This window comes from Colobus angolensis, unplaced genomic scaffold (assembly GCF_000951035.1).
Source record: "Colobus angolensis palliatus isolate OR3802 unplaced genomic scaffold, Cang.pa_1.0 Scaffold18, whole genome shotgun sequence".
Classification (NCBI taxonomy): Eukaryota; Metazoa; Chordata; class Mammalia; order Primates; family Cercopithecidae; genus Colobus; species Colobus angolensis.
The window spans coordinates 2,980,882-2,993,929 of NW_012114932.1; the positions used below are offsets into that span (position 1 = coordinate 2,980,882).

General features: G+C 54.7%; 2 protein-coding genes across 2 annotated transcripts in view; one reads left to right on the forward strand and one right to left on the reverse strand.

Moving 5' to 3' along the window:
- Positions 1–3,655, forward strand: part of LOC105509712 (chromosome unknown open reading frame, human C3orf84) — a 19,949-nt gene extending 16,294 nt beyond the window's left edge. Inside the window, exons 3-4 of the mRNA XM_011939103.1 lie at positions 2,753–2,809; positions 3,239–3,655. Of these exons, the coding sequence (XP_011794493.1) occupies positions 2,753–2,809; positions 3,239–3,655 (474 nt within the window). The remainder of the gene's footprint in view (positions 1–2,752; positions 2,810–3,238) is intronic.
- A 1,153-nt stretch (positions 3,656–4,808) lies between these two features.
- On the reverse strand, positions 4,809–9,726 carry KLHDC8B (kelch domain containing 8B). Its single transcript, XM_011939104.1, has 6 exons — positions 9,628–9,726; positions 8,165–8,674; positions 6,896–7,060; positions 6,329–6,553; positions 6,132–6,233; positions 4,809–5,690 (listed from the first exon to the last, which is right to left on the reverse strand). The coding sequence occupies exons 2-6, from the start codon at positions 8,538–8,540 to the stop codon at positions 5,494–5,496; spliced, it is 1,065 nt and encodes a 354-aa protein (XP_011794494.1). The 5' UTR covers positions 8,541–8,674; positions 9,628–9,726; the 3' UTR covers positions 4,809–5,493.
- Between the last annotated feature and the right edge of the window lie 3,322 nt (positions 9,727–13,048).

The following is a 13,048-nucleotide window of genomic DNA, read 5'->3' on the forward strand; positions in this document are numbered from 1 at the left end:
GGAGACAGAGTCTCCCTCTGTTGCCAAGCCTGGAGTGCAGTGGCGAGATTTCAGCTCACTGCAACCTCTGCCACCCAAGTTCAAGCAATTCTCCTGCCTCGGCCTCCCAGGTAGCTGGGATCACAGGCACCCGCCGCCACACCCAGCTAATTTTTGTATTTTTAGTAGAGACGAGGTTTCACCATGCTGGCCAGGCTGGTCTCGAACTCTTGGCCTCAAGTGATCTACCTGCCTCTGCCACCCAAACTGCTGGGATTATAGGCGTGAGCCATTGTGCCCAGCCTTAGCTTGCATTTTGAGGAATGAAAGCTTCCCACCTTCTTAGAGTTTTCATTCTGCTTGAAGACTACCATCGGACTGTCTAAGGCAGGTGGTTCTAAAAAGGGAACTCTTAAGCACACATACAATAAGCTCTACCCTGAAGATTCTGGCTCAGGGATCTAGAATGGATTTTATCTGGGGACCTGCTGTCAGCCATTACCTATACTCCCAAGCCAGCCAAGCCTGACCTCACCAGATCTGGCCACTTCAGGTCTACAGCAGGAGAAACTGAGTGGCTGGAGAGGGTATGGCTCTGAGGGCAGAAGTCAGTCACAAAGGCAAGAAGGTAGTCTTGGGACAGATTCCTGCTGAAGCCTGGAGGCCTAAGAGATGGTCTTTCTCTGCCTAGGAGTGGAGCAAGGCTCTAGCTCCAACTGAGCCAAAGTAAATTCCCTGGGGCCAGGACCTTCTGTCCCTGTTCATTAATTTTTTTTTTTTTTTCCTGTCGCCCGGGCTGGAGTGCAATGGCGCGATCTCGGCTCGCTGCAACCTCTGTCTCCCAGGTTTAAACAATTATCCCGCTTCAGCCTCCTGAGTAGCTGGGATTACAGCCAGACATCACCACACCCAGCTAATTTTTTTTTTTTTTTTAGGCGGAGTCTCGCTCTGTCGCCCAGACTGGAGTGCAGTGGCGGGATCTCAGCTCACTGCAAGCTCCGCCTCCCGGGTTTACGCCATTCTTCTGCCTCAGCCTCCGGAGTAGCTGAGACTACAGGCGCCCGCCACCTTGCCCGGCTAGTTTTTGTATTTTTAGTAGAGATGGGGTTTCACCGTGTTAGCCAGGGTGGTCTCGATCTCCTGACCTCGTGATCCGCCCGTCTTGGCCTCCCAAAGTGCTGGGATTACAGGCTTGAGCCACCGCGCCCGGCCGGTACCCAGCTAATTTTTTTGTGTGTTTTAGTAGAGACGGGGTTTCACTATGTTGGCCAGGTTGGTCTTGAACTCCGACCTCAAGTGATCTGCCCGACTCGGCCTCCCAAAGTGCTGGGATTACAGGCGTAAGCCACCACACCCAGCCTAATTTTTGTATTTTTAGTAGAAACGGGGTTTCAGTATGTTGGCCAGGCTGGTCTCAAACTTCTGCCTCGGCCTCCCAAAGTGCTGGGATTACAGGTGTGAGCCACCGTGCCCAGCCTGTTTATTGATTTAACAGCAACATTTATTGAGCAGTGCTGGAGTTATAGATATGAGCAAGACAGACTGCCTTTGCCCACAAGAAGCTTATGTTCTAATGGCGGGGCATGCGATGTTCTAATCGGTGGGGGGAACATCATATAGAATAATATAGTATGTTAGCAGGTGAAAAATGCACGGTTAGAGTGATGGAACTATTGGTCTAGTGCTCAAGGAAGGAAGAGGGAGGTGTGAGGGAATTATCTGGCCAGGAGAAGGAACAAGTGGTGCAAAGCCCTAAGTGGGAGCACCTGGTATGCCTGAGGAGCAGTGGGGAAATCAGTGTGGCTGGAGGTAAGAGAAGGACCAATATCGTGTGGGTCTCACAGACCACTATGATGAATTTGGCTACCACAAATAGGAGGAACTGTTGCGAATTTTCAGCAAATGAGATGTGCTCTCATTTATGTACTAACAGAAATATACTGGCTGCTAAGTGGACAACAGACTGGAGGGGCAAGTTTGAAAGCAGGGACACCAGGCAGGAAGCTCTTGCAATAATTCAGGCAAGAGAGGAATGTGGCTTGGATAGGGGAAAACAGTGGGCATGCTGAGACGTGGTCTGGTCCTGGGCACATTTTGACCACAGTATCAACAGGATACTGGCACATTCAATGTGGGGTATGAGAGAAGAGAATCAAGGGGACTCAAGGTGTTTGACAGGATCTGGCTGCCATGCTCTGAGCTGGGGGAGGCTGTAGGTAGAGTGTGTCTGGGATGACCCAAAGCTCAGTCATATGTTTGGAGATGCCCAATTGGGCATTTACATGGGGATGTGGAGTCGGCAGTTATCTACTGAGCCCAGAGTTCAGGAGAAAGTTTGAGCTGGAGATAGAAATTTCAGTTTTCAGATGGCATTTAGGGCCAAGAGTCTGGGTATGTTGATGGGGGAGTAAGTGTGGATGCAGGGGAGGAGAGGACTCAAGTCCTGGGCAATCAAGAGTTAAGGCCCAGCTTGAAACTCAGCCACTGCTCCCCTGGTGGGAGGATGTCCTGGCAGATGCCTCCTTATTGAGGACCTTCCTCAATAAGGGTTCCATGGTCTTCTGCTTCAGGGCAAGTCCCAGGTTGAGATATCCCAGGACTGAAGTGTTGCTTTAATTAGTCTCTGCCCTCTGTCTGTTGGCAGTTTCGCAGCTTAGGGGCAGTGGCTCCTGGCGACTTCCCTCCATTAGGGACCCTGAGGCAGTGATCTGGGTAAGGGCAGGTAAATAAGCATCATTTTCCCTATTCACTTTCTTTCTCACTATCTTTCAAGGAGCCGGTGCAGCAACACTTCTTCTCCAAGCATGACAACCGTACTTCCTTTGACAAAGTGAGTGCCAAAGAGAGGAAGAATGGCAAGCAGTCCCCCAGCCTAAGTTGAAGTCTGGACAGAGCAGGTGGTAGGGTGGAGGGGATGACACTGAGGGAGGGCTCCTTATGAAGGCAGAGGAGTGACTATCTTCCCCCACAAACTTTTTCCTCTGGGAAACAGCCTATTCCCCCAAACAGAGACATCTCTATGTTGGTTTCCTCTGCCAGCTTGCCAGACAATGTGCAAGTATCCTGTGGGCCACTAACTTTCTGGGTGCTTCACCTTAGAATGAAAGACATCACTGGGGAGACAGGTCAAGGAGGCCAGGGTACAGGCCAAGACAGCCAGGCCTAGGACAGGCATCACCAAGCAGACTTGGGGTTAGGAGGGGTCCAAGAAGGTGCTTGGTGCCAGGAATATGGGCCAATGGCCCGTACCGTTGAGGAGGGCCCCTACTGCCTGCTGCAGGGAATTGGAAGGCGGAAGGACCTGGAGCGCCTGTGGCAGCGGCACACCTTCCTGCGCTGGGCACCCTGTGAGATAGAGTTGCGCCAGCAAGGGCCCCTGGAATCTTCTTACCAGGCCGATTTCCGACCAGGCCCAGGACTCAGTGGCCTCCCCCAGCGCCTCGTCCATTTTGTGCAGGTCCAGCCTTCCCATGCCAGGACCACCTACCAGCAGAACTTCTGCTACCCATCCCGGGGTGGCCACTGTGGCAGTTACAAGGTAGGGCCCCAGGCGCCAGTCACGGACATACTGCCTGACCTCCCAGTGATCCCAAGACCCAAGCTGCTGCAGCACTACCTTCATGCTGGGGTCTCTGAGTGTCTAAACTGGTCCAGAGCATTAAACAAGGACAGCTGACACAGCAGCCTCTCTGTGCTTGCAGCCCACAATGGGATGCAGCCCAAGAGGCTGAAAAGTAGTAATGGGTGCCAGGTCCTATACCTGTCTCCCATGGCACTTGTGCCCATGGTGTTTGTGTGTTGGGCATGGGAGGTGCTGCTCTGGGATCCCTGCCACTAAGTGAGAAAGGGTAAGGCCTGCAGGAGGCTAAGAGTCAGGAGGGTTGCCATAGCCACAGCAGGTGGGTTCCAGGGTCCCAAGTACTACTCTGTTCTTGCAGCAAACCCAGCTGTAGAGAGGAAGATTAGAGGGCAGTCCCCAGCCTAAATTGAAGTCAGGACAGAGCAGGTGGTAGGGTGGAGGGGGTGACACTGAGGGAGGGCTCCTTATGAAGGCAGCAGAGTGACTATCTTCCCCACAACCTTTCTCCTCTGGGAAACAGCCTATTCCCCCAAACAGAGACGTCTCTGTGTTGGTCTCCTCTGCCAGCTTGCCAGACAATGAGCAAATGTCCTGTGGGCCGCTGACTTTCTAGGTGCTTCACCCTAGAATGAAAGGCATCATTGGGGAAGCACGCCAAGTATTCAGTGTAGCTATGGGGAAAGCAGACCCCAGAGACCTGTACTAGCAGGCAACAAAGGCTGGAAGAAGGAAGAGTTGGCAGCTTTCTCAGGAGGCAGCTGCCTTCGAGGGGTTTGTTGGGTGGCCACACAGTCCTGTCCAAGAGACGGCTGCCCCACAGCTGAGGCAGAAGGAGACTGCCCTGGGCCACAAAACCCACTGAACCACCCCTCTGTGGGGGTGAGCAGAGACCCTAAGGAGACACTCTGTAACTTGGATCTGGAGGTCTTCCTAACCCTGTGGTATTTTGTTGTTGTTTTCTGAGCCCTTCTCTGGTCATCCTATCCCGCCATCCTTTGGTGACATGTGACAGCCCTTCCTTACTGTCCTAGTGCTCTCTAATCTCCGTGACAGTAAGGAGGTGCTGTCATCACATGTTGCCAAAGAGTAAGCTCAGGCTTAGATGGAACAGAAACACCAAATCACTTTGGGAACACTGACCAGATCCAAGAGGCTCCTTCTGGACCCTCATCCCTAGGAGCATTGAGACCCCCAAAGGCAGACAGGGGCAGTGGAAGCAACAAGGGAGTTCACACCAGGGTCCACACACTAGGTTTTAGCAGCACTTTTACTTCCACATCCAAACTCCCTGGGTCCTCACAACAGCCCTGTGAGGTAGGTAGGGTAGGAAGGTTTCAGAGATCCCCATTTATAGATGAGGATGCTGAGGCACAGAGAGGTGAAGTGACTTGTCCAAGGTCATACAACCAGCAGTGTAGAGGGCCCAAAGCCAGCATTCCTCTGCTTGAACTCCTGCGCTCTGGCCCTCTGTCAGGTCCCACATCCTCTCTATTCTCTCTGTGTCCCCCACCCTCTCAACTCTTCTGGGTCTACAGGGACCCTAAAGGCAGCCTGGCAGCTGGGATTTTTCAGGAATGGCAACTGGGGTGGGCCTGGTCAACTCCAGATAGGAACTGACCCTGAAGAACATGAGGCCAGCTTTCCTTCTCCCCATTTCCCAGTTGGATGGAAGGCCTAGTAGGTCCCAGGGCAAGGATGGAGCTAGGCATGATTCATGAACAAATGGTGATAAAGGTAGGTGTAAGCATATGTGTGTCCTGCACTAAAGGCAAAGGCTCCCCTAACCCAAGGCCCCAAGGCAGTGTCTGAAGTGCTCACCCCTGTGCCTCTCTCATCCCACAGAGCCACAGTGAGTGTCCTCAGCAGCAAAAGGAGCCATAGAAATAGCTGCCTCTGGCAATGAGCTGCTCCAGTGGACAGCTCCCACCAGGCCTTCAGACCCCATCACGCAGACATAGTGCCTCCACGGCTTGACTGGGGCCCTGGGCCACACCCCCAATAACAAACAGCCGGGGCCCAGCCTGCAGACTAGAGCAGGAGCAGCGGGCAGTGGGCATGGCTGGCAATGCCTCCCAGCGCCTCCTTGCAAGGCTAAAGCTCTCCACAGAGCCCAAAGGACATGGCTGGTTTCCTGCAAGAAGGAGAGAGAAGGCTGTAAGAGGCACAGGCTGTAGGGACTCCAGGCCCTTCTGCTCCCTGAGCCCAGAGAACAGCCCAGTAGGTATCACCCCAGGATGAGCTATCAGTGCCTTGCTCTTCATTGCCTGTGTTCATCATTTGTTCATTCATTCATGTTTCTATATGTCCTCTTGACTGTGCATACAGTGGTCATTTCTCCTGCTGCTGTCTCGCAGACCCTTGCTGGTGCTTGACAGAGCCCCCAGTCACTAAGGAACACCCTGAGTGCTGGGCCAGGGAGACCACATCCTGCCTGCTTCACAGATAGGGAAAAGAGCTCATAAAGCCCTGACCCCTGGAGTGCCTGGAGATGGGCAGAAGGTGGCACACATGCTGGGGGCTACTCTTGCCTGTCTTGGGAATCCCTCCTCTCCCCAGCCCCATAGAGACTTACCAAGGCCCCCAATGGCCACAATGTGGCCCCCAAGGGACCCAACCACAAAGTCTGCCCTCTTATCCCTCATGCGCAGGCTGCGGGGCAGTTTGGTCCAGGACCCTGCAGGAGAGGGGAGGTCAGATCTAGTGATGTATGCACTATGCCCCTCCATCCCACAGAGAGTGGCAGGACAGCCCAGGACAGCCACTGCTCACCATGCTCCAGGTCAAACATCTCCACAGTGTTGACAAAGTGTGGGCGAGAGTAGAAGTTGTGGGGCCCAGGCTGCTGCAGGCCACCCAGGCTAAAGACGCTGCCTTCAGCCATGGCGCAGCCAGCAAAGGCCCGACGGCTGGGTAGGCTTGGATGCCGGGTCCATGTACGGGCCTCCAGATCAAAGGCTTCAAAAGCAGTCACCGGGAGCTTGCCCTGGCGGCCCCCTGTCAATGGAATTGGGGTACCTGGGAAGGAGCCCGGGAGGCTTGGTGTGCTCCTTACTCACTAGGTTGCTGATCTGCCTGCCTCAGCCTCCCATATCCTGCTGTGTGCACACTTGCACATGAATCAATCATCCACCCTACAGTCCCTCATATACTGGGGTTTGGTTTTCCAACCACAGCAAGACCACCAGGGGTCAGAGCCTCAGAGCAGGCATGGATCACCCCAACAAAGCTTATTTTGTTCTGCCATTCTGGACTGAGCCCGATCCCTATCCCAGCCAACCTATGAGGATGAGGATTTCTAAACTCTGAGCCCCTTTCCCACATCCCCCAGGCCCTTACCCAGGACATAGATCTTGTTCCCATGCAGGAAGGTGGAGGCCCCATAGCAGGGTGTGGGCATGGAGGGTAGCGAAAGCCAGCAGTCCCGACGGGGCTCATACACACATACCTGGGCCTGGGGGGCCGTGTCAGGGCCCATTCCCCCTAGAGCATACACCATACCATCTGCATAGAAAAGAGTAGTTCAGATTGTACCCCAGCCTGCCAGGGTACCCCACCCTGACAGCTGCCCTGGTAAGGCCTGCGGGTGGCTGGAGACCCATGTGTTTATGGCATCCCTCGCCAGGAACAGACACTCTACTACCTGCCTGCAGTGGGGGTTGGGAGAGCTGGGATTCCTACTCTGGCCAGGGCCCCTCCAAGTAAAGAGCAGGAGGCAGCCGATCTAATTATAATCCGACTCTGTCTCCCTGGAGACGCTATGGCAACAGAGTCTGGCATCCAAGCAGGGCTGGCCTGGGCTGGTGGTCAGACCTGGAGGCCAGAAGGTGGGGACTCCCCTGGGGAGGAAGATGGGGGGATAGCTTAAGCCAGGGGTGAGAAACATGGGGATCAATCTGCTTAGCACAGAGCTCAGTCTGGGGAGGGGGATTGGGGACCAGCTGGAGTTGGAGATGGGGCTGGGAGAGGAATGGCTTGGGTCTGCTGGGTAAAGATACCGTCCACAAGCCTTCTGCCCCAGGATCCCTGCCAGCACCTCTGTGTGACACTCTTTCATTAGAGTAGGCTCTCACCCTCTGTTAAACCCTCATAGTCAGCTATGATATGTCTGTGGGCCTTGGGGTAATGGGCCAGTCAGCTGGGGGCTTCCATGGGAACCATCCCAGGTCATTTGGCCTTTGTCCATATCAGGCTCTCTGGTGTGTGGGAAGGGTTGGGGGTGGGGCAGGAAGTCTAAGCACAGGCTCTGAGTGGAGGCCCTACTCCTCTCCCCAATCCCAGACTATTTATAACCCTGGGAGTCATTAGGCCATCCCACCCCCATCTCTTAGAAATGAGGAGTGGGGCAACAACATGGCTGGGGTCTCCCATCATCCTGGGATTGGCTTGGGCTCTGCCTCCCACCTTAGCCAGAAAAGGCAGTTAATAGAAGGCTGCTGAAAGCCTAGCTCAAAGCTAGACTGGAAAGGATACAGGGGATGAGGCCACATCCTGGGCACCCATGTAAAAATTACAGCTCTCGTCCAGTCTCTGAGGGTAAGGGACTAAGTCAGGAAATAATAAAAGGTGTTAGGGTACCTGAAGTGCCTTCCTTGGGACGCCACTCACCTCTCTCCACAGTTGCAACCCCCATGGCTGCTTGAGGCAGGGTGGCCCGACGCTCCCAGCGGCCCTCATCCATCAGGAAGGCCTCTACAGCAGCTACTGGGCTCTGGACCTCATCCACACCACCCACCACTAGCACCTGCTTGCCCAGAACTACCGCAGCTGCTCCAGCCCGGGCAGTGGGCAGGGGTGCCAGTGCCAGCCATGTGTGCGAGGCCATGTCCAGTGTCTCAGCAGTGTCCAAGGGCAGTCCAGCCCGGCCACAACCCCCCAACACCAGCAGCTGCCCATTTTGGTGTGCCACTGTGCTATAGACCCGGCAAGTGGGCATGGGGGGGAACACCTGCCAAGCAAAGGCCTGGCCACCTCCTGCAGACATGGTGTTCACTGCCAATGGCAGGCCATGCTGTCTGCTCAGACTGTAGGCCTCACTGGGGAGGCATGACAGGGCCTCATCTTGATTCTGCCAGGGCCACAAGAGGTATATGACCAGTCCAGGGATCTTGCCTTCACCTGGAGGAAACAGGGAAAACAAGGGTCAGGGCCACTGACCATCCCCTCAGGAAACAGATAAGCAGCCCATAGCTGAGGGCAGGGCTAGCCCAAAATCACTGGTGGGAAAGGCAGGGGGAGAACCCAATCCCTCTGGCTAGTACATCACTGTGGAGGCCCTCCTGGAGTGGGAAGGAGGGTAGACCCCAGGTACCCAGGAGCCTTTCCCCTTTCCCATTGGGGCATGAAAGATTCAGCTTCCCACCCACTACCCTAACCACTCAGCAACTGGGTCATATCTGGGTCTAGGCGGGCGGTAGTAAGGTGACTAGAACAGGACTCTCCATCCAGGACCCTTCCTTTCCTCTCAACAAGCCTCACACTGGTCCTGCATGAGGGGAGTCCTACTATATCCTCCCATTACTGGCTTCCAGAGTGCCCTGGACAGCCTAGGGGTCCCCACGCCTACTGTCAGGGGTCAGACTCCAGAGTATCCTTACAACATCCTGGGGGCCATTCCACAGGATTAAACCATTCCCACCAGTAAAAGGCCAGAGTCAGGCTGTGTTTCAGACTAGGGGAAGGACTGCACACCAGGGTTCCACACTCTCCTCTCGAGGTCCCCCACAGGAGTTTGCCCATTCCAAACCCCCCAGAAGCCAGATTTCCTGGTGTCCAGAAGTGGGGTGGGAAGGCCGTTGGGGGAATCTCATGACCACAGGACTCCAGGGTCAGAGTCCAGGGCGTTTCCAGCAGGAATGGGCAGCTGGACTTCTGGGTTCCCTCGCAGCAGATCCCCAAGTTCTCCAGCCACCCCTTTCTCTTGGGGGCTACACTCCTGGACCCCTGGCAGGAGGGCCTCCTGGCCCCAAACTTCCAGTTCAAGGATGTTGGGGGCGGGTCTGGGCTAACGCGCTTGGGGTCTACACCCCGCGCCCCAAACTTCCCTTGAGCGCTGTTCCCGCGGGACTCACCCGCCGGTGCTCCGACGCAGCTAGGGCAAGGGGTCCGCCGTTCGGCCTCCGCTGACGCCGGATCTGGCTGGGGCTGAAGTCGGGCTCTGGTGGGGCTCCTGCACTGCTCCGGCGCGGGGCGGGGCTGGGCCAGGTCCGCCCCTCGCCCCCCTCCCCCTGCGACTCACAGAAACCTCCGCCCGCCTTAACCCTGCACATGCCGCAGCTGGAGCAGGGCGTGCCGATCCATGGTCACACGCAAACGAACAGATAAACGGACACGTGGACATTGGGCCTGACAGAATTTAGCGTCCGACCTCGGGCAGGAGTAGAAATGAGGCAGCGGCGAGCGACACAACACTTGTATGACAAGGGGCAGTTCTGAGTCCTACCCAGCCTGGGTGCGCAGGCTATGTAGAGCAGGCCAGCCGAACCCGAGGGCTTGGGGGGCCGGCGCCTGCCCCCCTCCGCTGAGCTCCCAGGAGCCCAATGACAGGCTTCCCGGCGGCGCCCCCTGGAGGCCACTGGGGGCATGGCCTGGGCCTCTGTCATGTGGGGGCAGCCTGGGTCGCCCTTACCTGGGCATAAAGCAGGAATAGGTCTTACAGTGTACACTGAGGCTAGCGGGGGTGGAGGAACAGAAGGTACCGACCCTTCTACAAACCTGGGTGGGGAGAATTCCTGAAGGGAGTGATACTGAGCAGAGGATGTGCTGGAAGAGTCAGAGACCAGGGGACCTCCCAAGTGGGTCACTCTGGCCTCATCCTGTAGGGCCTGAGAGACCTGGACTACTCCGAGACCCAAGGCATATTATAACTATACATGTTTAGGATCCTGGGCAGGCCGGGCGCGGTGGCTCAAGCCTGTAATCCCAGCAGTTTCGGAGGCCGAGACGGGCAGATCACGAGGTCAGGAGATCCAGACCATCCTGGCTAACACAGTGAAACCCCGTCTCTACTAAAAACTACAAAAAACTAGCCGGGCGAGGTGGCGGCGCCTATAGTCCCAGCTACTCGGGAGGCTGAGGCAGGAGAATGGCGTGAACCCGGAAGGGAGGCGGAGCTTGCAGTGAGCTGAGATCCGGCCACAGCACTCCAGCCTGGGTGACAGAGCGAGACTCCGTCTCAAAAAAAAAGGATCCTGGGCTTGCCTCTAACCAACTCTGGGGTCAAGCAAGAGCAAACTGGTGTGACAGGGGCCTACCTACATCAGGCCCAGACCTTGGCCCTGCCTATCTTCTGAGCATTCAGAGTATTAGGTAAGTCTTCAAGCTGGGGGCCCATTTGTACAGGTCAGTGGTACCTGTGGGAAGAGGTCCTTGCAGTTGTCTGTGTCTGCTCACTGCGTTGTCCCCCTTTCATGGACAGTGCTTATCTTAGTTTCCCCAAAGCAGACCTGGACAAAGATATACATGCATATAGTTAGTATGAGAGGTGAGGCCAAGAAACACCAGCAGTGGCAAGGAGACAAGGAAAGCAGCCAATAAAGGAAGCGTCATCAAGCAAGCTACCACTGTGGGCAATTGGGACCAAATCCTGCTGGGGATTCTGGGAGCCAGCACAGAACATAGGCCTTACATTATTGCTGCCGCCAAGAGCAAGGGGAGCTGAGGTACTCATTCTCAAATCTCCGTTAGTCATGGGTTGAGAGCTGTTTGGGGGCATTACCTATTAACTCCCTGGCCTACCTCACATCTGGCCTTCCCAGAAGTCTATGGGTAGACCCTGCCCCATGACCAGAGAAGAGAGCCTTCACCCTTTTCAGGGACTGTCAGTTGGATTCAGTCGGCCTGCACAGAAATGGTCGTGCCAAGACTGGTTACAGTCTGCACAGACCCTGACTTGAAGGCCTCAATTCTCCTTGTCCCACTTCACCTTGGACTTGCTCTTCAGTGCCCTCACTTGGGGGCACTGTTGCCATCCTCTTGTGATTGCCAATAGGCTTCCAAGAGGCTCACACTGCCCTGCAGTCCCCTTCACATTTGCTACTGTTCCCTTTCTAAGCTCCTTCCCCCTACTTTCCAGCAATTAAGCACTTACAAGCCACTTGCCTTTAGATACCTCCCAACACCCCAAGTCCCTCTAGTCTCCCCTTCCTCCCCTCCAGTCAAACTCTTGAAGCCATCTGTCCTCACAGGCTCCACCTTCTTGTTACTTGCCACCTCAGTGTGCTGCCACTCCTCCCCAAAAATTGTTCTTGGAAAAGTCATCATGGAATACCATATAGCTAAAACTCTATGTGCCTGTGGTCCTTAACTAAATCTTGCTAGCATCTTCAAAGTTTTGCCCCTTGTGACCTCAACTTCCTCCTGCTGCTTGTCCTGCCTCTCAGAATCCTTTTTGTTTGTTTTTGTTCTTTGTTTTTTGAGACACAGTCTCACTGTCGCCCAGGCTGGAGTGTAGTGGTGCGATCTTGGCTCGCTGCAAGCTCCGCCTCCCAGGTTCATGCCATTCTCCTGCGTAAGCCTCCCAAGTAGCTGGACTACAGGCGCCTGCCACCACGCCTGGCTAATTTTTTTTTTGTATTTTTAGTAGAGACGGGGTTTCACTGTGTTAGCCAGGATGGTCTTGATCTCCTGACCTCGTGATCTGCCCGCGTTGGCCTCCCAAAGTGCTGGGATTACAGGCGTGAGCCACCACGCCCAGCCCACCACATATATATATACATATATATATATACACACACACATATATATATACATACATTTTTTTTTTAGCACGATCTCGGCTCATTGCAACCTCTGCCTTCTGGTGGTTTCAAGAGATTCTCCAGAGTAGTCCCAGCCTCTCAAGTAGCTGGAACTACAGGCACGTGCCACCACACCCAGCTAATTTTTTGTATTTTTAGTAAAAACAGGGTTTCACCATGTTGGCCAGGATGGTCTCAATCTCTTGACCTCATGATCCGCCCACCTCGGCCTCCCAAAGTGCTGGAATTACAGGCATGAGCCACTGCACCCGGCCTAGAATCTTTTGCAGGCTCTGCTTCTTCTCCATCACCAGGAATTGGCTCCTCAAGATTCAACCCTGGCTTTTCTCCCTGGCACACATATTTCCTCTTGAGGCAATACCTCCCAAGCCACTGCCTTCATTCACATCTAGATCTCCATCAGATCTCTCTGCTCAGACAGAGGTGGGTCCAGGATCCACTGAGAACCATATAAGGCTGGAGGAGCAGGTGGCTTACTCGTGTAATACTAGCACTTTGGGAGACTGGGGTGGGCGGATCACCTGAAGTCAGCAGTTTGAGACCAGCTTAGCCAACGTGGTGAAACCCTGGCTCTACTAAAAATACAAAAAATTGGCCGGGCGCAGTGGCTCACGCCTCTAATCCCAACACTTTGGGAGGCCAAGGTGAGTGGATCATTTGAAGTCAGCAGTTTGAGACCAGCTTAGCCAACGTGGTGAAACCCTGGCTCTACTAAAAATACAAAAAATTGGCC

What these genes read in the sequence shown, in the direction of transcription:
- KLHDC8B (XM_011939104.1), bottom strand. Translation starts at nt 8,540, where the DNA reads ATGTCTGCAGGAGGTGGCCAGGCCTTTGCTTGGCAGGTGTTCCCCCCC. An exon ending in GGTTGCAACTGTGGAGAGAG is followed by an intron (nt 7,061 to 8,164) that starts GTGAGTGGCGTC and finishes TTTTCTATGCAG; the next exon opens with ATGGTATGGTGTATGCTCTA. An exon ending in GATGTTTGACCTGGAGCATG is followed by an intron (nt 6,234 to 6,328) that starts GTGAGCAGTGGC and finishes CCTCTCCTGCAG; the next exon opens with GGTCCTGGACCAAACTGCCC.